Below are 25,215 nucleotides of genomic sequence, written 5' to 3' on the forward strand. Positions count from 1 at the left end.
TTATTCACACAAGAGGTATATGCTAACATTTCGGTGCAATACTGTATTATAATGAATGACCTGTGCTTAGCAGTTTTTTTGTGCTTACAGGCTTTTATGAAATTTTGCCATGAGCCAAATTCATAAAGCACTTAAAGCAGAACATTCTGCTAAGCAATAATTTTTTGTTAAGGAAAGAAATGAGAGGGGCACCAGTTGGACCAATTTATAGGCCCTGCTTTATGATTTTTTTTCCCCGCCCCACCACCACGATTACTTGTATCTGCGTAATGCATATGTGTAATTGTCAATGAGTTTTTAAAATAATTATATTGCCCCATCACCCCCACCAACCCCCCCCCCCCCCATTTACAACCATTTACTACCGTGCAATCACCAACACCTCCACCGTAGCCACACCTACATCGGTGGTATGGACCAATAATTTGAAAACCACGGCCCTTTTCGAAACCACGTATTGGCATAGGCCCCCGTCAGTTATTTTTGAAAACACTTTCGGTACAGGACTTCTAACTGGCTGACTGGGCAGCAGCTCCGAATCCGTGATTTCGAAAACGGCTTATGACAAAAATAAAACTCAATACTCACCATGCCATCTTATAAAATATCGACTATTGTCTTACAATCGGATGCATAGTTTACAGTTAAAAACTTTGAGAAATTCACAAACCTCTTAATACTGCAAGATCAAACAAAAATGCTATGCTATCCTATCGTGAATTTTAGAGGAATACGTCTTTTTTTCACCCGAACAATATTTTTGAGTTTGGGTTCTTAAAGGCAGTGGACACTATTGGTAATTGTTAAAGACCAGTCTTCTCACTTGTTGTATCTCAACATATGCATAAAATAACAAACCTGTGAAAATTTGAGCTCAATCGGTCATCGAACTTCCGAGATAATAATGAAAGAAAAAATACCCATGGCACACGAAGTTGTGTGCGTTTAGATAGTTGATTTCGAGACCTCAAGTTCTAAACTTGAGGTCTCGAAATCAAATTCGTGGAAAATTACTTCTCTCTCGAAAACTATGGCACTTCAGAGGGAGCCATTTCTCACAATGTTTTATACCATCATCCTCTCCCCATTACTGGTCACCAAGAAAGGTTTTATGCTAATAATTATTTTGAGTGATTACCAATAGTGTCCACTAGCCTTTAAAGGAACACGTTGCCTTGGATCGGTTGAGTTGGTCTTTGAAAAGCGTTTGTAACCGTTTGTTATAAAATGCACACGGGTAGAACGATACTGTAAAAGTACAATACAATGGTCGACACCAACTTGCCTCGAAATTGCACGGTTTTCCTTGTACCTCGTCAACTAATACGGTCGGCCATTTATGGAAGTCAAATTTTTGACTCCCATAAATGGCCGACCGTTCTAGTTCTTAAAGTAAATGGAAAACCACGTAATTTCGAGGCAAATTTGTGTGGATCATTGTATTATACTTTTAAAACATCTTTCCAACCATGTGCCTTTCATAACTAACGGTTACAAACGCTTATTTATAGACCAACTCGTCCGATCCAAGGCAATGTGTTCCTTTAAATTGATTGGTAAATCGTTGGTTGGACTGATATCGTACATTTTGTTGAAAATGTAAATTTTTGTTAAAAAACGCTGTCCATCTGAACAACATAAAATTTCAAATGTTTTACTCTTGTCGCTAGCATACATCGACAAACCATAACAAAAATACGTATAAAAGCTACGTGAAAAGCTGATCACCAATCCAATTAAATTTTACAATAATCTGAGAAAAAAAGTGAATTAAAACATTTTCCTCTAAACTTCCAAAAGTTTTTCTTTTTAAAAATTATATTGAAGAGACCTCAATGTACAAACACACACAATAGTAGAAATGAAAACAATCAGAGTCGACGGAACTGCCTGTCTGACGCCACTAGAATCTGGCGGGAAAAATAAGACAACAAAAACACATTTATTTCAGATTTTATTTGGTTTTATACCATACAATGTAATACAAAGATGTTTTATATACCGCTATTTCATCGAAATCACAAGCGGTTTTACCGTAGTCTTGGTCAAAGACGTCCCTATCTCATACTCGTAACGTAACGTAACGTAACGTAACGTAACGTAACGTAACGTAACGTAACGTAACGTAACGTAACGTAACGTAACGTAACGTAACGTAACGTAACGTAAACGTAACGTATATCCCGACAGAGGGTGCGCCTTTCTTCTTGATCTCAGTTCGGTTGACGACTGTTCTGTACGAAGCTGGACGTCGAACCAAGAATAGACTAGCGGGCGATACGGCGCGCTGCGAAGGTCTTGAAACCGAGACTAGTTCTAACCTGACTATGCCTACTCAGTATACTTTCCCGAGTTCGTGAACAAATAACAGGCATTCGGTGAAATTTGAACCCACGATCTTTGCAATTCTAGAACAGTGTCTTACCAACTATTAGACTTGACTCAAGTCCCAATCCCGTGCCATCCCCAGAAAACTACTGTTTTGTGATGCTCTGCATTCCAAACCTGTTCCGCATGCGGGAACAGGACCACATTTTGACGGCGAGCGCGCACTGTACTGTATGCTACGGGGTTGTTTCATACGAGAATGGGACTTGAATCAAGTCTAACCAACTGTAGACCACTGAGATTGCCCGGTAGAGAGGCAGTTCGGATCCTATATTTTGGCAGCGGGTAACAAACCGATTTAAAGACACTGGACACTATTGGTTATTGTCAAAGACCAGTCTTCTAACTTAGTGTATCTCAACATATGCATAAAACAGCAAACCTGTGAAAATTTGAGCTCGATTGGTCGTCGGAGTTAAGAGATAACTATGAAAAAAAAAAAACCCTTGTCACACGAAGTTGTGTGCTTTCACATGCTTGATTTCGAGACCTCAAATTCTTAACTTGAGGTCTCGAAATCAAATTCGTAAAAAATTACTTCTTTCTCAAAAACTACGTCACTTCAGAGGGAGCCGTTTCTCACAATGTTTTATATTATCAACCTCTCCCCATTACTCGTTACCAAGTAAGGTTTTATGCTGATAATTATTTTGAGTAATTACCAATAGTGTCCACTGCCTTTATTGGATAATTTTTAATTTAAGGAACGTAATAATACAAGAATATCTGTCCGTTTGTTTTCCTTTTCTTGTATAAAATCACAAACTTAGAGCTTGGCTCCATTTTTACTTAATTTGCCTTGTTCCACTGATATTCCTTGTTCTTGTTATTATGTGGACATCATTTTGTACGTTACAGGAGATCTGTGAATTTGAAATGAATGTTGTTGAAACTTTAAACTTTGTCTTCATTTTCTGAAGAGGGTCTTATGCGACATGAACACTCTGAGTCATGAGATCTGAGTTCCTTTCAGGCATACACATGGACTTTGTGGTATTGTATGGGACAGTGTTAAAGGAACGTTACAGAATTGGTAAGAAACAAAAATCGTGAAGATCACATATTTACATAAAACTTACACGGTCTAACGATGATGATAGTTGAAAACATCCCTTGAAATATTTCTGTCTGAATTGTCATATTTGATGAGAAATAAATAATCTAACTTCGCGTTTGGAATTTATCGCTCAGTGAGCGTTTTATTCATTTATATTTTGTCATCGATGCAATGCAAAATTTGTAATCGGTTTTTCACTACTCTCTCGTGATCCAGATGGCCGGTCGATCCCAAACTTCTACAGGTTTGTCAGTTTATGTATAGGGTGGATTACATTCAGATCTTAGTTGGCCAGCAACTGTTTTGTTAGCAAAAACCAATTCAGTAATGTTCTTTAGTGTTGTTGTGACAGTTGTTTTTGTTCCCAGTGCGGCGAGTTTCGTGGAAGCTTCTTTCATCCCATTTTATTTTACCGGATGTGGGGACAAAATCCCCTAAAAGGGCACTGTACACGCTTGGTAATTGTCAAAGACCAGTATTCTCATTTGGTGTGTATCCCAACATATGCAGAAAATAAAAAACCTGTGAAAATTTACGTTCAGTTGGTTTTCAAAGTTGCAAGGGAATAATGAAAGAAAAAACACCTTGTTGCACGAATTATGTTTTTGTGTGCTTTCATCAGATGTCAATTATAAGGCTTCAGGCATGAATTATTTTAATATTTTGAGTGAGAAATTACTTCTTTTTCAAAAACTACATTACTTCAGAGGGAGCCGTTTATCACAATGTTTTATACTATGCATGCTCTCCATTTCTCTTTATACCAAGTAAGTTTATATGCACAATTATTTTGAATAATTACAAAAGTGTCCAATGCCTTTAAGTGAGTAATTATTGGGACAATTGTGAAGTGAAGACAAAATGAAGACAATGCTGCTTTAAAGGTGACGGTGAACTTTTCAGAAAAGGGGAACATAGCCCCATTGAGCCCCTCCCTTACGTGCTGTTGGTGACTCACTTATTTCCCACCGGCCCACACTCATCCCTGGAGTTATTAGGACTGGGTCTGGGCAGAGAAAGGACCCCATTTTCTGTAGTCCGCGGAAGCAAAGTACTATCAACGCAAGGTGCGCGAAAGTTTTCACTAATTTAAAGGCAGTGGACACTATTGGTAATTGTCAAAGACCAGTCTTCTCACTTGGTGTATCTCAACATATTCATAACATAACAAACTTGTGAAAATTTGAGCTCAATCGGTCGTCGAAGTTGCGAGATAATAATGAAAGAAAAAACACCCTTGTCACACGAAGTCGTGTGCTTTTAGATGTTTGATTTCATGACCTCAAATTCTAAACTTGAGGTCTCGAAATCAAATTCGTGGAAAAATACTTCTTTCTCAAAGACTATGTCACTTCAGAGGGAGCCGTTTCTCACAATGTTTTATGCCATCAACCTCTCCCTATTACTCATTACCAAGTAAAGTTTTATGCTAATAATTATTTTGAGTAATTACCAATAGCGTCCACTGCCTTTAACTGTGTTTTTTTCCCCTGTAGTCCATGGAAGCAAAGTACTATCAACCAAGGTGCGCGAAAGTTTTCAATAATTTCAACCATATTGACAACATTAATAACATCAGCTTCAACTGATTTCACTCTTTCATATTTGGTGCAGGCGGCGATAAGAAAGTGACAAGTAACCTACAACTACTTTCAAAATGCACTTGTCGCTGCCCAATATTTCACAAGTTTTTCAAAAACAAACTGACAATATTATTTATTACCAATGTCGTTTATGGGAATGTATACGTTTGGTAATCACAGTGCTCTTGAATTAATGGCAATATAAACTCTTAGTTAGAAGCCAAGAAGCTTTCGGTTGTATAAAGCATTTTCAGAAAATTTTCACCTCGAAGTAACTTGGTTATGTAAAAAAGACATCAGCTTTTACTACACCAAATTTGAATCTGAGAACCATTACTGTCAGAAATGTTTCTCAGTTTGGATAATTCTTCCTGCCTGGACATAATTTATTCGTTCCGGATTTTCGGCGATGTTTAAAAAACGCAATCACTTTTGAAATGAAGCTTCACATATAGTTTTATTGTTTAAAGGCAGTGGACACTATTTGGTAATTACTCAAAATAATTATTAGCATAAAACTTTTACAGGTGACGAGTAATGGGTAGAGGTTGATGGTATAAAACATTGTGAGAAACGGCTCCCTCTGAAGTGCCATAGTTTTTGAGAAAGAAGTAATGTTCCACGAATTTGATTTTGAGACCTCAGGTTTAGAATTAGAGGTCTCGAAATCAAGGGTGTTGTTTTCTTTCATTAATATCTCGCAACTTCGATGACCGATTGAGCTCAATGATTTTCACAGGTTTGTTATTCTATGCATATGTTGAGATACACCAACTGTGAAGGCTAGTCTTTGACAGTTACCAATAGCGTCCAGTGTCTTTAATAATTCTACATCCTAACATAGGATTGAAACAATCAAACGGTTCCAAAATCCAACGGGATACTTTGCCTTTAAATATGTGGGGATGGCGTACAAGCAAATCATGTCCTGTCTCAAATCAGTAGCAGACGAACCAAAACAATGTGTGCAGGAAATTAGCGTTAAGGGAACATTACTGATAAAGTCTAGCCAAGACCCTCAGCTGAAGATAATGACATTAGTGGATCTTGGCCAATATTCGCTAGACGTGTGATCTGGACACAATTTCAAAGAGCTGCTAAGCGCACAAATTTGCATGAACTTTTTTGTTTGCCTTGATAAAAACAGGATTACCAACTAAATTTGTACATGATTTTCAGGATAAGCAAACAACAGCTGAATAACCAGTTATAATAGAAGCAATATGCAACAAAAGGATATTTGGTTGATAACCCCGTTTTTATCAAAGAAGAAATTTCATGCTAAGCAAATTTTTGTGTTGAGAAGCTCTATGAAATTGGGCCCTTGGTCCAACTTCACAGAATCTGCTTAAGCACAGAACGCTGCTAAGCATAGTAAAATTATGCTTACCACTGACCAGAATAAGGTCAACACTGAGCACAAAGATCAAATCATTCAAAGATTTCAACTTCAGTTTTATTTACTGAGCACAATGAAATAAGGAAAAACAATCCCTTTATTTGGGACAATTATGTAATAATAACTATGATAGTACGTACCTGCCGAGCATAGTTTGGTTGAACTATATGATTCCAGTTTGCCTGTCTCTGCTGCGGCAGTGAAAGCGGTGGCTAAATCTTCAGCATTTGGGCCTGAAAAAAAAAAGTACCAAAATAGTAAAAGACTAATAGCTTTGTGTGTCTTATGCCTCAAAAAGAAATATTAACAAAAATTGTTATTTGGGAGTTTAACAGCTGAAGCCTTTGTAAAACACATATAGTTGCCATATATGTCACACCAAACCAAACCATCACCGAAATGTTGCCGTTATCGTATTAAAACTGCAACCTTCAATTTCAAGTCACATGTGGAAACTTTCAGTAAATCTGTATTCACACTTTTCTAAGAGGGGGGGGGGGTAATTATGTACAGCTCAAAATAGTGTGTTTAAAGTATTGGAGTGACGATGAATCCCCCCCCCCCAATCGGGCATCTATTTTTAACCCGCCGAGGCGTGGTTCTTTATAATTTACCTCGACTTCGTCTCGGTAAAATCATCAAGAACCAGGCCTCGTTGGGATTAAACCACTAGTTGAAAACCTCTTCACCTCACATTGATTCCCTCAACAAAATCTCAAACTTTATTACTGATGAAGGTAAACTTGAGTGTAAACACTCACAAGTTGCTTACCTATCAGCCAAAATCCAACCGAGCTGCAGTCTGTGAACACGGTAGACATCTTAGGCTCCTCGGACGTCACAACCTGCCACGTGTTTCCGCTGGCAATTTCTCGAGCGACGATGGATTGGAATTCATACCTTTAAATAAAGAATAAAACAAAAATAAAAAAAGTCAGTCGAGTTCTAGATTCTTTCACTGCCGCATTTTTGACAAAATTTTGTATTATTGTCCATTGCTTTTAAAGGTTTGGGTACTTTGCGTAATGTCTTAGTGTCCATAATGTGTTTTGCTGTTTTAATGTTTTGCTGTTTTGCTCTTTGAATGTGTTTTGCTTTTTTTGTATTTTAGTCTTTGGATATTTTCTTGTTCTGAAATTGTACTTAAATAAATATTTTATATTTCTTAATATGTTTCTGTAATTTCTAAAATAGTATATATATTTCGAATGCTCTGTAGTTTTAAACGCAATTCAGCCTCTGGCTGCAAAGTTCGATTGTTTATAATCAACCAATAATAGTAATATTCATTATGATGTTCATAAATAGTTATAGGCAGCTGCATACACTCTAAAAACTCTTGACCCGTATTCCGGGTGCAGAAGCCTGACTCATTCTGGGGTCAGGCTGACACAGAAAATGGTAAAGCTCAGATTCCTTCTCAGTTTGACCCATTTCTGGGTCATTTGGACACAATGTTCAAGGCCACACTGACCCAAAAAAGAGTGTAATTTAATTTCTTAATCGTTTGTTTGTTTGGGTTTTTTTTTATCGTTTTTCTGCTAATGTGCTGGTAGTGTTTTCTATTAAAGTGCATAACCTTTCTTTTGGTAGAGTTTTTGAAGTTTTCTTCAAATTAATGTTAAGGTGTACCTGTAGGAAATCCTTGAAGTTGAGTTCTTATCTATATCCTTCACACCCTTCAACTTTCCACTCACACCTGCTCCCCTATCCATCTCTTTACCATCCGACATTTCCTTACATCTTAATCTTCCTTTTTCATCAGCGTCAAAATAATCAAAGCTCGAGGCTAGTCTGGTGCTCCGATTAATTAGTCTGTCACACGGACTCGTTCCTCACAGCAATTTTAAAGGCACAACAATTTTAAAGGCACTGCAGCTGATATCACGAAATGCTATAGGATTAATCCTATCTCGAGTTAGGACGAGTAACTCGACCTAACTTAGGATGAGTTCAATGTGTCAACGTCTAAGAATACAGAACTTTAAAGTTAAAAATTCGTCCTAAGTCTTAAGATTAGTCCTAAAAGTTAGGAAGAGTTTGGTAAAATCGACGGCTGGACACCTTTGGTAATTTTGGTCAAAGACCAGTATTTTCACTTGGTGTATACCCCAACATTATATGCATAAGATAAGAAATCTGTGATTTTTTTTACTCAATTTGGTCGTCGAAGTTGCAATAGAATAATAAAGAAAAAACACCCTTGTTGCACAATGTGTGTGCTTTCAGATGCGTGAGAAAGGCATCAGGGCTGAAGTTTTTCTCAGATTCAAATATTTTAGCGAGAAATTACCTATGTCTCAAAAACTTCATTACCTCAGAGAGCCGTTTTTCGAAATGTTTTATACTATCAACACGTCTCCGTTGCTCTTTCACAAGTCAGTTTTATAATTATAATATATATTATGAGACTACCAAACGTGTCCATTGCTTTAAGCCAGTGATTTGATGCTATGTGCAGCCATGTTGTCTTGACCGAATTTCATAAAGTGGTTATTTAGTTTGCTTGGCATATTTATTAGCTAAGCATTCCCTTGACTGGGCACCAGTCACAATCCTTGCTCTATGCTCAGTGTCAGTACGTGGTGTTTAGGCTGGTAACCCAATTTTGCTAACAGTGTTTTATGTTTAATGCTTAATAGCAAATTTTTGCGCAAATCTTTAAGGTAGCCTTTCGCGTCATTTGTTTTGTATTTACTGTACAATGAAGCTTGCTCGTTCAAATCAAATGTTTCTGCTATTTGAAGAACGTCTGCAAACCATTAAATTTTTATTTGACATTCACTGCCCCCCCCCCTCAGTCCTATGAGAATTACAAATACGAAAACAAGAATAGGAACTTTGACTTACGCATCATACTCTGTTCTGGCAGGAAAGTTGTGTGTCATCTTTTTGCCCAAAGCTGGTTCTGGGGCGATGAGTGAGCTAGTCTGGCTCCCGCCGGTCCTGGGTCCTGCCGCAAGATTGCGACCAATAACTGTAACAATTAGGATGGTTTTTAGAAAGTCAAAGAAAAGACACATTTAAAGAGGACGTTTAGAAGATAAGCAATTTTTTACAGAGATTTTAGCCTAAGAAATGCACATTTTAAAAAGATGTTTAGAATTAGGAAGCTAAGCCAATTTGAACAGAGATTTTAGTCCACGTATTGATAAATAATTAAAGGAACACGTTGCCTTGGATCGGACGAGTTGGTATATAAAAAGCGTTTGTTACTGTTCGCTATAAAATGCATATGATTGGAAAGATGTTTTAAAAGTAGAATACAATGATCCACACAAATTTGCCTTGAAGTTGCGTGGTTTTCCTTTTACTTTGCGAACTAACACGGTCGGCCATTTATGGGAGTCAAAAATTTGACTCCCATAAATGGCCGACTGTGTGATTCGACGAGGTATAAAGAAAAACCGTGCAATTTCGAGGCAAATTCGTGTGGATCATTGTATTCTACTTTGAAAACATCTATGCATTTCATAACAAACGGTTACAAACGCTTTTCAAAGACCAACTCGACCGATCCAAGGCAACGTGTTCCTTTAATGAACTCTGTTTTGATTTCGGTTTCTGACAACTCATTCAGTTAGATCCGCCATAATATTATAGAATTAGCTTCCCAAGTTGCCGAGCAAACGAGGTTGACAACTAGGGACAACGTTCCATCGAGGGGATGAAGTCATTCATGCCCGATGACTGATGAGTCTATACCCCGCGACCTCCTCCCCACCCACTCCCCGCACACCCCCACTCAAGCATGTGGGCTCGGCGAAGTGTTAACTTAACCTTGGGCAAAAGTAGGTTGCTGGATTGAGTGTTTATAGTGAATAATAATCAGCCTGGGGCTACAATAGTTATGAAGATGTGTCGTGTAGACACATGTAGGTTACAAGCTCGAACATTATGCCATCTGGAAACATGAAAGCGCACATTAAAGGCAGTGGACACTATTGGTAATTACTCAAATAAATTGTTGGCATAAAACCTTTCTTGGTGACGAGTAATGGGGAGAGGTTGATGGTATAAAACATTGTGAGAAACGGCTCCCTCTGAAGTGCCATAGTTTTCGAGAAAGAAGTAACTTTCCACGAATTTGATTTCGAGACCTCAGGTTTAGAACTTGAGGTCTCGATTGAGCCTAAATTTTCACAGGTTTGTTATTTTATATAGAAGTTGTGATACACGAAGTGTGGGCCTTGGACAATACTGTTTACCAAAAGGGTTCAATGGCTTTAAATGTCACTTAAATATTCAATTTTGAACATTTTTGAATTTTTCGTTATTCTCGATCAAAAAATTAGGCCCCAACTTCAAGGTGTTTAAAAACTAGAAACACTTCTGCTGTTGACGGCTTGCGTCAAAAAGAATTTGACGTCATTTTGTGGGATGCTGCTTAGTTATACATCCATACAACACAAGCAGCTGCACAAAACGGAGCTCCCATACATGACTTAACATGACTGATGACGTAACAGAGCTTTTCTCGAATCTTTCTGATTGTTTCTTACACATTTAAAACCGGTTTAAAGGAACACTTTGCCTTGGATCGGTCGAGTTGGTCTTTAAAAAGCGTTTGTAACCGTTTGTTATAAAATGCATATGGTTAGAAAGATGATTTCAAAGTAGAATACAATGATCCACACAAATTTGCCTCCAAACTGCATGGTTTTCCTTTTACTTTACGAACTAACACGGTCGGCCATTTATGTGAGTCACAAATTTAACTTCCATAAAGGGCCGACCGTGTGTCACGAAGTGAATTAGTTTGAGAAATTACTTTTTGTACAAAGTTAAGTTTGCGTTACAGAGTAACAAGATTTTGGGTTTTATGGCCAATGGGCCCGTAAAGTTCGTAGACTTCATTTTTATGAATGAGAGTTACGTAAGGCTGATAGAATCGTCTGTGATTGGCTGTAATTTGTATGGGGCCAGTAGTGCTTCTGTTTCGATGATGCACCCCTTTTGGTAACAATACATTGAAGTCACGGGGTACACCTTTTCGCGGGTTTCAAAAATCTTTCGTCTGGAGAAAATATTAATTGAGTGGGCACTTGCGACTGGAGATCAGAGGAGAGGACGGTGTATTTGTCAGCCTCGAATGTCAGCCAGTTATTGAGAACTGAGCTGTTTCCAGATTAAATTCTGTATATCTTATTGATTGAGCAGTTGAGTGCTCCGAGAGTGTCAAGTGCAGCCTATATAATATTGTGTAAACTGATCATTAAAAGCAGTTTCATTGGCGTACATATACTACTCTATGCCAGGATCGAAAGAACGACCTGTAAGTAATCATATTTTGTTGTGTTTAATAATTTAATTTGAGGAAGTATTTGTTTGATTAAGATATTGAGATCAAGTAATTTGGAGTTTGTGTTTGACGAAGAAATTTCCTTTAAAACAAACTTGTGGAGCTTTTATTTTGTTAATATTGTCAAAACGATTAATGTTCACCAAACAGTCGTAGACTTATGTTTGAAACTAAGTGAGTAGCGTTTTCCAAGCATTAAGATGTCGCCTTTCGATAGCAGTTTTTGTATATAATATTGCAGAGGTTATAAAGTGTCATTATGTGTACTTTCCAGGGTCCCAATCTGGGAGAAGAAACCCCACTATTACCCGTGAAGGGAGAACCGCACATGGTGGAAGAGAGAGATAGATGTAGATAAACCGGAAGGACGAAACGAAAGAGTTGTTATAGACGGGAAGGACTTGGTGTTCGGCGGGCCTGGTGCCGACACCCCACGTGACGCACCCCAAACAAACACTACGGGTGGAGCCTCCGTGGGGTGACAACGTCTAAGCAGATTGTGTTACTATTGCTCTCGTGTATAAATACTAATTATTGTGTTGTAAATAGGGAGATTTGTAAATAAATGTAAATAGTTTCATTCGTAAATGAATTTGTGGATATTGCGTGTGATCGACCCTCTCCTGTGTGTGTATGAAACAAAACTACCGAAGGTTATGTCTCGTTTTTGCTAAATTCCAATTCCGGGATGTGACACCGTGTTAACCGACGAGGTAAAAGTAAAACCACGCAATTTCGAGTGATACTTGTGTGGATCAATATGTTTTACTTATCCTTCTAAATATCTTTCTGTATCAAATGCATTTTATTAAAATGGTTACAAACGTTTTTCAAAGACCAACTCGACCGATCTAAGGCAACGTGTTCCTTTAATCTCAAGTGAGCTTAATTACCTTATTGCAACGAGCACTTTGGATTTGGATTTGGATATAATATTCTCAACCTCTCTTATTATTTTCAACCTCTCTTATCTCTCTACATTTTAGATGTTGGAGGAAAACCACAGAGAATTATTTGAGGAAAATCCATAGCTTATGGAGGAAGCTGTTTCTATGGCAACTGATGATGCATCATGATGGGATTCCTACCTGAGTTGAGTCCGAATAGTGGGAGGTTGGTGTCGGTGTAGAGAGCGCGATTGTTGGTGATGGCGGTGCCGTGTTTCGAGGTCAAATCACCCACGGCGCACAGTCCCAATCGACTGATAGAACACTGATCATGAGAAAAGACAAGGGTAAAACTTAATATTTCCAGGCTGGTATTCGTCAATATTTTTTCCACATAATACCATATTAATTTACCCCCCCCCCCCTCAACCCTAGGTGATCCTACAATCCTACAATATCACTAATTAGTTAATAATTTTGGCTTATTATTGACTCAAATATCTTTCAGGTTTTGTACTGGCCATCCTTATAATATCAGCGCAAAGAATTGGGAACAGTTCCAGTTGTGGGTTGAGAAACTTCTCTCTCAATGCAAAAGAGTAAAAAACACTCTTTGAAAAGCCATATGAGGGACAACTCTTTTTCGAGTGGTCTTCCACTCTTTAAGATTGAAGTTTGCATCGTTTTAAGTGATTTTTCACTCTGTCCTTGAGTGAAACCCCTCTAGAGTGAAATAACCACCACTCTTTTTGAAGAGCCGTATGGAGGACTGCTCGAAATGTAAAGAGTGGTGTTTTTCACTCTGTCTTTGTTTGTAAATCCCCGGGGGTCGGAAAAGGCTACTTGGGCCTGGTTTAAATTCCGTACCATGACCACCCCCACCCCCCTCCCCCCACCGCAGGATTCGTGAAAGCACTGAATGTATTGATTCACAACGATCCTCAGGGGTGGGGGTCATTACTAACGAAAAAGTTTGAAATTGGGATACAAATTCAAAGGTATATTGAAATGATGCCATTTCTACCATTTGGTAACCCCTGGGGTTATAGATTTCAAGAAGCTTCTGGAAACAACATCCAAAGCACTAGAGAAGTAGACCAACGAGCAGGATTTCTTTGTTTGTGGAAACAAATATTGGCTGATTTTTTTCATCAGGCCGACATAAAAAGTCTTAAGTCAGCCAAAAGTCTGAACAATCTCTTCCAAGAAGCCTATACTGCACTGTACAAAATTATTACTCGATACCCAATCACTATCTTACCATAATATTTGAGCCAAGGACAAAATTTGGATTGTTTTTTTTTTTTTTATAAAAAAAAACTATTTTCTTTCTCTTTCCCAAGATAAAGATCAATCCATCCAGGTGAACCAATCAACCGAGGAATTGCCCCCAACGATAAGGTTACATAAATGCCATAAAAATTATATCAACTGGAATATATTTTACTCGTTTTTTTCTTACCGCTTGATCCACAATTTGGTAGGGGTTGTAGATTACCCTATTCGTACGTGTTTCTCCATGGTGGATCACAAGATCATATTCAAGATCCTAAATAAATGGAAATGGGAAAAAGGGAACAGGTTTATCAGAATACTGGTAACCGAGAGGGCATAAATGATTTGTTGATCCCCACAGAAGATGTTATTAAAGGCACCGGACACTATTGGCAATTACTTAAAATATTTGTTAGCGTGAAAACTTAAGGAGCACAGAAGAGCTGTTGGTATCGTATACAACATTGTGAGAAACAGCTCCCTCTGAAGTAACGTGTTTTTTTTTAAAGGCAGTGGATCCTATTGGTTTAGTCAAAATAATTATTAGCATAAAACCTTACTTGGTAACGAGTAACGGGGAGAGGTTGATAGTATAACATGGCCTTGAGAATTGGCTCCTCTGAAATGACGTAGTTTTCGAGAAGGAAGTAATTTTCCACGCACTTAATTTCGAGACCGCGCACTTAGAATTTGAGGTCACGAAATCAAGCATTTGAATGCACACAACTTCGTGTGACATGGGTGTTTTTTTCTTTCAGTGTCCATCGTCTTTAAACAGGGATAATTTCTCAATCAAATATTAAACGACTTCAGGCCTGAAGCCTTTTATTATGCATCTAAAAGCACACACATTTTGTGTTCCCTTGCAACTTCGATGACCAATTGAGTCCGAATTTGTATAGGCTTGTAATTGTATGCATAAATGACGGGGTACACCAAGTTGAGAATACTGGTCTTTGACTATTACCAAAGGTGTACACTGTGGTGTTTCCCAACAGATGCATAAGGCATCAAAAATGTTAAAATTTGGGCCCAATTAATTATCGAAACTGCAAGAGAACAATGAAAGTAAAAACACCTTTGTCGCACAAAATGTGTGTGCTTTCATTGACATAGTAAAATACTTAAAAAAAAAGGTATTTTATTATTTAAGTGAGATATTACCTCACAATGTGTTAACCAACAGCTCTCCATTGCTCTTTACCGAGTAAGTTTTTATGCTATATCGAGTAATTACTAATAGTGTACAGTGCCTTTAAGAATACCATTGGCAACGGTGTGCGGGGCTCTCGACACTTCACCGCGCTCGCCCAGCAGCAATCAAGTGTGAAATTTGGGATCGATCTGCCCGGTAGTTATCGATGTGGATTTGTGCGTTTGATTAGATCGCGATGTGAATAAATGACAGCTGAGTTGCTGTTTACATCGATGCGGATTTACATCCTGTATGTGTACAATAACCATGTTATGTGCATTTTGATTTATAGTTTGGGATGGAAGGCTCGTACATGGTTTGCTCGTCGTATTCCGTTTTGCTTTCTGTTGTCAGTTATAATATCGGGTTCTTATATCGCTTTATCACACCCAGGGCGTATCAAAGCGGTCAGTATTTTGTCCTCTAGGGCCCAATTTCATAGAGCTGCTAAATCACACAATTTTGCTTAAGCAAAAAAAAAAAAAGCTTTGCTTCGTAAAACCAGATTACCGGCCAAGACTCCACTCATTATTGTTATGCAAAGTAAACAACAGCTAAAAAACAGTCACAAGCAATGTATACGGCATGAAATTGTTGCCAGTAACATGTGAAACATAAGCGAGCTGTTTTCGTGCTTAAGCAATTTTTTTGCTGAAAGCAGCTCTATGAAACTGGAAGGTATGTGAAGCTACGTTTTGAAATATGGGACCTATTCCTAATCATGTAGTGGTTTACAAGGTTGCAATATGCTGCCGATCAAACCAATAACACCTGGCGAACCCCTTCTCATTACGAAAAGTGCACTGGGTTCACTTATAATGTGCTTTACACAACACACGGGACCTACGGCTTCACGTCACATCCGAAAGACGCAGCAATAATGGTTAAGTGTTTTGCTGCGGGACACCAGTGTCACGACTGGGACTCGAACCCACAATCTGCTGCTCAGAAACACCAGAGATCGAGTCCTGTGTTCTGAAAATCTCAGGGAAATACATAACATCTCCATCTTTCAGCAGCAACTCAAGACACAACTGTTCACACTTGCTTTCCCCACCACTTAAGAATTCCCTCTTTTCCATCTTGACCGGCGCCTTTGGATGGTTTTACACCAGATTTAGTGTGCCTTTAAAAATGCTGTGTAATTATTATTAGCTATCCACTCGCCACGACGTTTCAGCAACGCCTCTTTTAAATTTGTCTGTTTCTTTATTTCCTCATCGAGTTATACGCCACAAGGGAATTTGAGTGGGTACATTTGAAATAATTTGGGGTTGAACAAAGAAAAACTTACTAGAGCAGGATTTGCACCAACAACTAAGAGTGCGTTTTGGCGACCCCAACCAGAAACATTGGTCATCGGTTGAGCGTTTTCGCGTGTTCGGGGTGAGCGCGGTGACGATGCTGTTCAGACCAACCGGTAACCATCTCGGTGAGTCGGTTGGGCTTTGGTTGGGGGTCGCCAAAACGCACTCCTGGGGTCTAGCCCTATGTTGGCGGTCTCCCTATCGTGTAAAATCTTGGTTCGGGGGTACGAGTCAGGGGTGGATTTCACAAAGGTAGTCCTAACTTAGGACTAGTCCTAGACAATGCTAAGAGATAGGACCAGTCCTAAGTTAGGATGTAGGACCAGTCCTATCTATTAGCATTGCCTAGGACTGGTCCTAAGTTAGGACTACCTTTGTGAAATCCACCCCGAAGCCATACAACCGTTAGCTGCTTAAATGTATTTGTTTGTCAACAAGGGATAACAAGCATTGTTTAATTTGATTCTAAATACTGGTTGGTGAAGTTCATACTACCATTTTCTTCTGTGAAATGTTTCCCTCTGAAATGAAGTCATCTTCGAGAAAACTACCAACCCCGAAAACGCACCAGCTGAATTCGATTGTTACAACCAATATTAAGGACAACGTGTTTACAAGCTGAAAATTGTACATTGTTTGTCACCACTTTCTCCTGCCCTGTGGAGCGGGGACAAGCGTAGCCTTGGCCAAAGACGTCACTGATCGATAGTGTATTGTGTTCGTTTGTAAATCGTAACAGCAGTACACTATCAACTATCAATCACTGACGTCTTGGGTTAAGACTCGATGGAGGGAGTAGAGTGTTGAGGGCAAGGAACACCTCTCAAAGGAGTGGGGGAGGAGACTCATGAAATGAATAGTTTCAGACAATAATTGTTTTATTATTTATTTGTGGACCTTTATTCCAAGACCCAGGCTTACCTCGGCTGCAGAAAGATCGACTTCTATTGTTGCGTCACCGACATACCCAGATGCGAACCGGGTTTGTCTCTGAAAAATAGTCATGAAAATTAATGGTCAGTAAAAGTTGGAAGTCCCATGACATTTTAAATAAAACATTTATCGGATAGTCTTACAGACAAATAACAGGGAAATAGACCCTCTCCATGAAACATGTAAATTGCACATATCGCGTGCGCACTAACGTTTTGGTTGGCAAAATGAGGGAAAATCGAGCTGTTTTGTACACGGCTAATGGGTGCGTGACGCACACGCGATTGCGCGTCTGCTTAGTGCACAACTCTATGGTGTTTGCCAACCAACAGGGTCTGTACGCATGCGTGAATGTTATTAGCATATTTCATGGGAAGGGTCCGTTATGTATAAAGACACTGGACACCTTTGGTAATTGTCAAAGACCAGTCTTCTCACTTGGTGTATCTCAACATAATGCATAAAATAACAAACCTGTGAAAATTTGAACCCAGTTGGTCGTAGAAGTTGTGAGATAACAATGACAGAAAAACACCCTTGTCACACAAAGATGCTTAATTTTGGGAACTCAAAATCTAATTCTGAGGTCTCGAAATCAAATTCGTAGAAAATTACCTCTTTCTCGAAAAGAGGGAGCCGTTTCTCAGAATTGTGTATACTACCAACAGCCCCCCCCCCCATTACTCGTTACCAAGTTAGTTTTATGTTAACAATTATTTTGAGTAATTACCAATAGTGTAGCTGCCTTTAATCTGAGAGCTCACTGATTATAACGTTCATTGCCCAATTTCCTGCGTTTCCATAATTTCATCATCGTGTACCTCTAGATGGTGGCTAATAGCAACACAAACTTACTAGATAAAGTACAGCAGCTTTAAACAGTACTAATGTGGTTATTTCATTCCCCCAAAATTAATCTGAGCAGTAACGCATATCAGATTGTGTATTCCAATGGGAGACTTTTGGTGGCAGCAGACTTACCAGATAAAATCCATTGTTCTCGGTAATGTGCGCAGGCTCAGAACTACGTAAACAATGACAATTTACCTGGTAAGTCTGCTGCCACCTAGCGTCCAAAAGTCTCCCAGTGCAGATTACTCTCCCTGCGTGGACACAACTACAGATTTTCGGCCATATCTCACAAAAACGCTACCGCCTTTTGAAATGAAAATTTCACAGGTTAGTTTTTTACGGTAGCCTATCTACAACTATTGAAACAAACAGTGGGTTCATTTTACCAAACGTATACAATCCCTTTCTACATCTATTCAGCTACTTGTCAAAGCCTGCTCAACATTTTGACAAGGGACTTACCATTATAACGACACCAGAAATAGAATCACCACTGAATGAAGCACGAGCCACTAACGTGAAGTCATCATCAGTTAATACACGATCGATGTCAGTGCAGACCCATCGGGAACCAGTGACGTCGTCTCTATGTATAACCATCGATCTACCGTTCACGCTGCGCAGCCCACTCAGATCCAGGTTCGAATCCATGTAGACTTCCGAAACAACCTCGTCTCCAACGAATGATCCAAACTTACCACTTAAATCACCAACCTCGTACATATCGTTCGTACCCGTAACCGGGGAGCCCACTATGCCGAAGGGGTTGTAATGACCCTGGACGGACGCACCACTGCATGGGCCTTCCACGTTGGTTTGGTCGATGGGCAGGACGTGGATATGCCACCCTTTAGCCATCCGGGAGAGTCCCGCTACATCCACGGTAAGCTTGGTCCGGTCAAACTCCGACCCTTGGGTGAGGGTCATCTTGCCCGTGACCGGACCCTCTGTCCAGGACCCCGTTGCAATGGAAACAGGAGGAACCAAATGTAGATCGGCGCAAGCGTATCTAGGAGGACCTCTTTCAGGTGTATGTATCACAACAGATCGGTTTGATACGGAGTATACTCCGCTAAGTGGAAGGAGGGTATCGGTAAAAAAATATTTCCCGCTAACACCAGTTGAAGCACTTGGGATATTGATGGATGTGGCTTTCCGTGAGAGATCCCCCACCTCGCATCGCAGTGGGAAATCGGGTACACATTGACCGTAGCTCGTCTTGCTGGCGTCTACGAAAGGATTAAAATGCCCTGCCGTACTGCTGCACCGACCGTCCTCCGAATCATGGTCGTTGGCGATGGGCTTCATGTGCACGTGGAAGTTGTGGTAAATTGTGGTGTCCATTCCATCAGCGTGTGATACCTCCACGTAGACTGTGGTATCCGAGTACGGGTCACTGGGGTCCTGGCGAAACACAATCTTACCGGCTACGACGTACCTAAAGTCAGCTTGGACTGTTATGACATCAGTCGGGTAGTTGATATTCCCGTAAACCCACCTCTCGTTGGCGATTGTTTTATGGATGACTATGGAGCGTCCAATGATGCTGTATTTCCCATAAAGTGGCAGGTTCCAGTCGATAAACTCAGCTGAGTACGTGTACAGACCGGTAAGCTTACCAAACTTCCCGCTTATATCCCCAACCTCGTACTGGTCATTGGTGCCGGTACCGGGCGCTGGTGAGTTACTGGCCACCACATCGAATGGGTTGAAATGCCCGCCGACGTTATCATTACTAGCCGGTAGATCAGCGGCGGTGACCCGACTTGTAGTTGGGTACTCATGGACGTGGTAACCGCCTGCCAGTCCCTGGAGTTTTGCCAAATTCACTGATATAATCGTTGGGTCGTACGGGGAGCGCTGGGTGAACTCTAAGTTCCCATATACACCCGATACGCTGATGGTGGCACTTACGGTTTTGTGGAGTAGTTTTTGAATCGGTGAGCAGGCGATAAAAGTACCTGAGGTATCCGTAAACACCAAGTTCTTCCCAATAATTGAGTTTGTGTTATCATTTAAAAGTAGCGTTGTGTCGATGAGATACTTTGTCCGACTTGCGTCTGTTGATGTCACCGTGATGTCACCGGTAAGGTCTGCAAAGACACTCGTCTCCGTGTTTTGGCATCTGTCTTTGAGGGTCATACCAGCCGTGTAGGAAACAGCTCTATGGATGCTCCAGTGGTATGTTTGAGTCTCCATGGTGTCCACCACGTTGTATAAATCAACTAGGATGCTGGTGTCTGCCTGGGAAGGGTATTGTATCTGACGGAACGTGACGGTCCCGGCGAAGGGCGACATGAACCGTGCAACCCCCGTCACTACCTCGCTGCCGTAGTCCAGAATATTGGCACAGACTAGCGTTAGCGTTGAAGACCCTTCCTTCTGCAGGACGAGCGACCGTCCAGAGATGCTGTTGACACCCGTCAGTTGCAGTTGGGTGCTGGTAAACTCCTCTTCAAGGACACCGGTTGATCCCGTCAGCTTCCCGTGCGCTGCCGTGAGGTCCTGGAAGACGTCGCCGATGAATTTCTCCCCGCATGCCGGTCGCTGATCGTAGACGGTGGGTCGCTCGTGTATTGCCCAGTTGAAGGTACTACTGGCTGGTAGAGTCATAAACACACTGATGGTAGTGTTCGTGTCTGACGGTGTGAACGTTATATTTCCTGAGTAGCCAGCCATACTGAACGTTGCAATGTACATCGGCTGCTGCGCTAGGACGGTGGGTAATAATGCGATGAGCATTCCTATACAGAAAAACCAGAACAAAAACTGTCAGAAAATTGTGATTAAATAATGGCTCACTTAAAAATATGTCAGTTTATTCTCTCAAGTATGGTGGCCCTGAAGGGACATCTATTGCAAAGATATTTGCGATGTGCGATGTCACTTCAGGGCCACCATACTCAAGTAAGAAGCACGACGCAGAGCTGTCGAGAGAGTTGCGACACTGATGGATCAGCCTTTTTTAGTCACATTGTTGCCGGTGTTGCAGGGGATTCTGTCCCCCTGAGATTCTATCCACCATAAATAAGGCGAACCGTGTACAAACTTCTTCTCTAATACCGCCCTCTTTTGAATCCTACTCCTATGAGCCCACGTTAATTTCCCATGAGGTGGGGGGGGGGACACCGAATCTCTGGCGGGCACAGAATTCCCTGGAACACCTAGACTTGTGGACAAGTCGTTAAATCGGCCCCACGCGGTAAAGATAGTCGAGTTGTAGCGGTGCTCTCGCGAGATCAGTGCTCTCGCGCGAACTGCTGGCTCCCCAATTTCAAATGAGAAGTCGAAATCGGGGAGCCAGCAGTTCGCGCGAGAGCAGTGATCTCGCGAGAGCACCGCTACAACTCGACTATCTTTACCGCGTGGGGACGATTTAACGACTTGTCCACGAGTCTATGGGACACCGGACCCCATTTTCGGTCCAAATTTAAGTAGCACAGCCAAAATGTGCAGTCTACTCTGGCACACTGTGCGGCACCCACTTTTTTTTTAAATATCGAATTTGGCTTCTAATCGCAAGCTCGCGTAACCATTGATCTATATTCTCGCAACATACACAGCACCGGCACAACGACGCCATTTGTAAAGTAGTTCATTTTCACGAAGTTTACTGACGTACTTTCAGTTCTTGACGTAAACCGTTCGTGTACGCCGTATAGTTGTGTACAAATAAAGTTTGGGAAGTGAGCTTTGAACATCGCAATGCCTTGAGTGTAGTAATTAATTCTATAATGTTTCATAATTTGTAATTTTAAACAAAGGTGGCAAAGTACACACCTTAAAATATAATAAAAAATAATAATAATAATTAAACGGACATTTATATTGCGCAGTTACCTACATAAATATACTCTACTGCGCATTACAAGGTATACAAAAAAATGCAGAGAAAAAATGAACAACAAATACAAATACACAAACAGAGCAAGAATTAATCAAATGGGTGATATAAACAAATGGGTTTTTAACTTAGATTTAAATAAATTAAGTGAAGAAGTCTGTCTAATGCAAGGTGGGAGACATTTTACAGGGCACTGTTATAGATAATAAACAAAACCAGAGGGCCCAAATTTCAAAGGCCTGTTTTAGCACAAGCAAGTAACTGCATGGTTTCCTGCAAGTCTTTGACATTAGAACCGGATCTAACTGTAGGCATTATTTGGTATTTATTGTCCTATTTATTAGTCCCTTTGTTACTCGATGTGATGTTTTCAACAACACGGACATACTATTATTGTTAACTTTGCACCGGGGAAAAAAATATTCAGTTTGGTGTTTACCCTGACACCGATAGCACTGTATACTCGCTACTTTCCTGGGTTCTGTGAACAAATCACTCGGGTGGGATTCGAACCCAAAACCTTTGCAACTCTCTAGAGCAGTGTCATACCAACTATTATACCACCGAGATTGCCCGGTAGAGCTAAAGGCAGTTCATATTACTCGGGTGGGATTCGAACCCACGACCTTTGCGAATCTCGAGCACTGCTTACCAACTTGACCACCGGGATTGCCTGGTAGCTATAGAGGCAGTTCATATCACTCGGTGGGATTCGAACCCACGACCCTTGCAATTCTAGAGCTGCAGTGTCATACCAACTTGACCACCGGGATTGCCCGGTAGCTATAGAGGCAGTTCATATTACTCGGGTGGGATTCGAACCCACGGCCCTTGCAATTCTAGAGCAGTGTCTTACCAACTTGACCACCGGGATTGCCCGGTAGCTAGAGGCAGTTCCAATCCTATGCTTAAGCAGCGGGTTATGCAAACGATTTAACAGATGTTTAAACCATATAACATCGATGTGTTTTAGCACTGTATACTCAGTACTTTCCAGAGTTCTTTGAAAAAAACACGGAAGTACCGTTACAAAAAACATGTTGTGGAAACTGTCCATTTGTAATCGCTCAGTTTGTTGAACCGTTCTAAAGACTAATAGTTTTTGTGTCAAAGATACAAACCCATTCATACGTAAAACATCACAACCCCTTTCATTCAGTTTGCCATGTACGGTTGTAAGATGATTAACGATACATCCGTTTATGGAGGAAAGTTAATCCGTCACCAAAGTGTTCCCATGTCGACCCATGGGCAGGCCTACCCCTACTTCCTGATTCACTCACGTCAGTGCACACACAACTGTGATTAAAGTCACTGAGGTGGATTTCACAAAGAGTTAGGACTAGTCTTATCTCGAGTTAGGACGAGTTACTAGTCCTAACTCAGGACTAGCTGTACCTTTTTGATATCTCTTATAGGACTAGTCCTAACTCTGTGTGAAATCGACCCCTGGACACGTTTGGAAATTGTCAAAGACCAGTAATCTCACTCCCCAACATATTATGCATAAAATAACAAACCTGTGAAAATTTGTGCTCAATATTGGTCATTGAATTTGCAAGAGAAAGATGAGATAAAACACCCTTCTTGTATTGCTTAGCGTGCTTTCAGATGCATAATAAAAGGCTTCAGCTGAAGTATTTAACTATTTTGAGTGAGAATGATTTCTTTCTCAAAAACTACGTGCATTCACAGGGACTCGTTTCTCACCATGTTTTATACTATCGAGAGCTATACCCAGCGCCCGTTACAAAGTAAAGTTTTTATGCTGACAATTATTTTGAGTAATTACCAATAGTGTCCAGAGCCTTTAAAATGCAGTAGAGAAAGTGTATCAGTGAATCTCGTTCAAAGTGTACAGCGGAGCTAGAGGGGAAATAAATAGTTCAATGGTTTTTACTTCAACTTCGATGACCAGCCATTTTGCTTTGTTGATCCATTCAAGTGGATTTCACACGTACGAGGTCAGATATAGAGGGAATATTTTGGGGACATGTTTTATGACTTTGAGTGATACATGGATGGAATTAGGCACACAGCGTGTGTTTAGATATATACTTGGCTATTGTATAGGTTTTCTCGGTCAAATTCGGCAAACGAGCAGTCAAATTCATTTTCACGCGCTAGAATTAAAGCTGTTTTGCCTCTCCAGTTGTTACTGCGTTTCAAATTCAGAATACGGGCATTCAATTTCGTTTGGAGTCGAGTCAAATTCCTTTAGCACTATGTTCAATTTAGTGTATCGTCATTCTTTTTCGAGACACACACGCCTCAAGAAGCGTCTGCAAATTTGAGTGCTGCTTTGATGAATTGTTAAATTGAATGATTACTTTGAATTGTTAAATTGAATGATTACTTTGAATGATTACAATTCTTGCCCGGGAGTTTTTTTAGATTGAAATTTTGTAAAGACTGATCGTCGACGGCCATTTTGCCGTGACATAACATAATGTATCAGTGAGTAGATACACGCATGGTGTTTCCACAACTCCAATATACATTTATTTATTTCCTTTATTTACCCAGGGTGAGCCAAATCAGTAAAAAAACTGGTTTCCATTTGGGCCCTGCGAACAAACTAACATGTTAAAAGTAAACATAAAATCACATGATAAAATTACGGTATAAAAATTACGTATTAATGTTTAAGAATGTTACGGAAAATTAAAAGCAATATATAAACAAAAAATAAGAGTAAACAAATATTGCAAGATACGTCATCATGTTGTGCCTCAAATCCCATATAATGTTAGTTATGATATACTCAACAAAGAAAACGAGAAAATAAAATGAGCTGTTGCAAACAACTTTCCAACCAGAAGGACCGATGGTATAAATGCAAAAAGTAGTTTTAATTGCCTGGCGTTTCGATCCCAGCAAGAAGATTCTGCTAGGATCGAAACGTCAGGTCATAACAAACAAATTATGTGACCTTACTTTTTAGATAAACTCTATATGAGCGCAACCCCTTCCCCTTCAAACATCTATCATATTATAGCTTCATGCAGCTTGAAGACACGCTAGTTTTCCCTGTCTTCGTGTCAACACATTCTCTAAAGAAGGTACAACATAATTAATTTGCGCAAAGGACGTTTTGACACGCCGGGTCCTTCTCGTCGCTGGCCTTGGTGACGAGGCCATCGATCCGTGTTGCCCACCACTGAGACTCAATAACCACCAACCCCTGTTATAT

General features: G+C 40.2%; 1 protein-coding gene across 1 annotated transcript in view; it reads right to left on the bottom strand.

Moving 5' to 3' along the window:
- Positions 1–1,478: 1,478 nt before the first annotated feature.
- The window catches only part of LOC117295091, a 36,212-nt gene continuing 12,475 nt past the window's right edge, over positions 1,479–25,215 (bottom strand). Inside the window, exons 2-9 of the mRNA XM_033777659.1 lie at positions 18,641–20,922; positions 17,315–17,383; positions 14,079–14,165; positions 12,818–12,941; positions 9,278–9,404; positions 7,200–7,327; positions 6,568–6,660; positions 1,479–1,910 (exon numbers count right to left, since the gene is read on the bottom strand). Of these exons, the coding sequence (XP_033633550.1) occupies positions 1,810–1,910; positions 6,568–6,660; positions 7,200–7,327; positions 9,278–9,404; positions 12,818–12,941; positions 14,079–14,165; positions 17,315–17,383; positions 18,641–20,922 (3,011 nt within the window). The 3' untranslated portion in view covers positions 1,479–1,809. The remainder of the gene's footprint in view (positions 1,911–6,567; positions 6,661–7,199; positions 7,328–9,277; positions 9,405–12,817; positions 12,942–14,078; positions 14,166–17,314; positions 17,384–18,640; positions 20,923–25,215) is intronic.

Source organism: Asterias rubens, chromosome 9, assembly GCF_902459465.1.
Source record: "Asterias rubens chromosome 9, eAstRub1.3, whole genome shotgun sequence".
NCBI lineage: Eukaryota > Metazoa > Echinodermata > Asteroidea > Forcipulatida > Asteriidae > Asterias > Asterias rubens.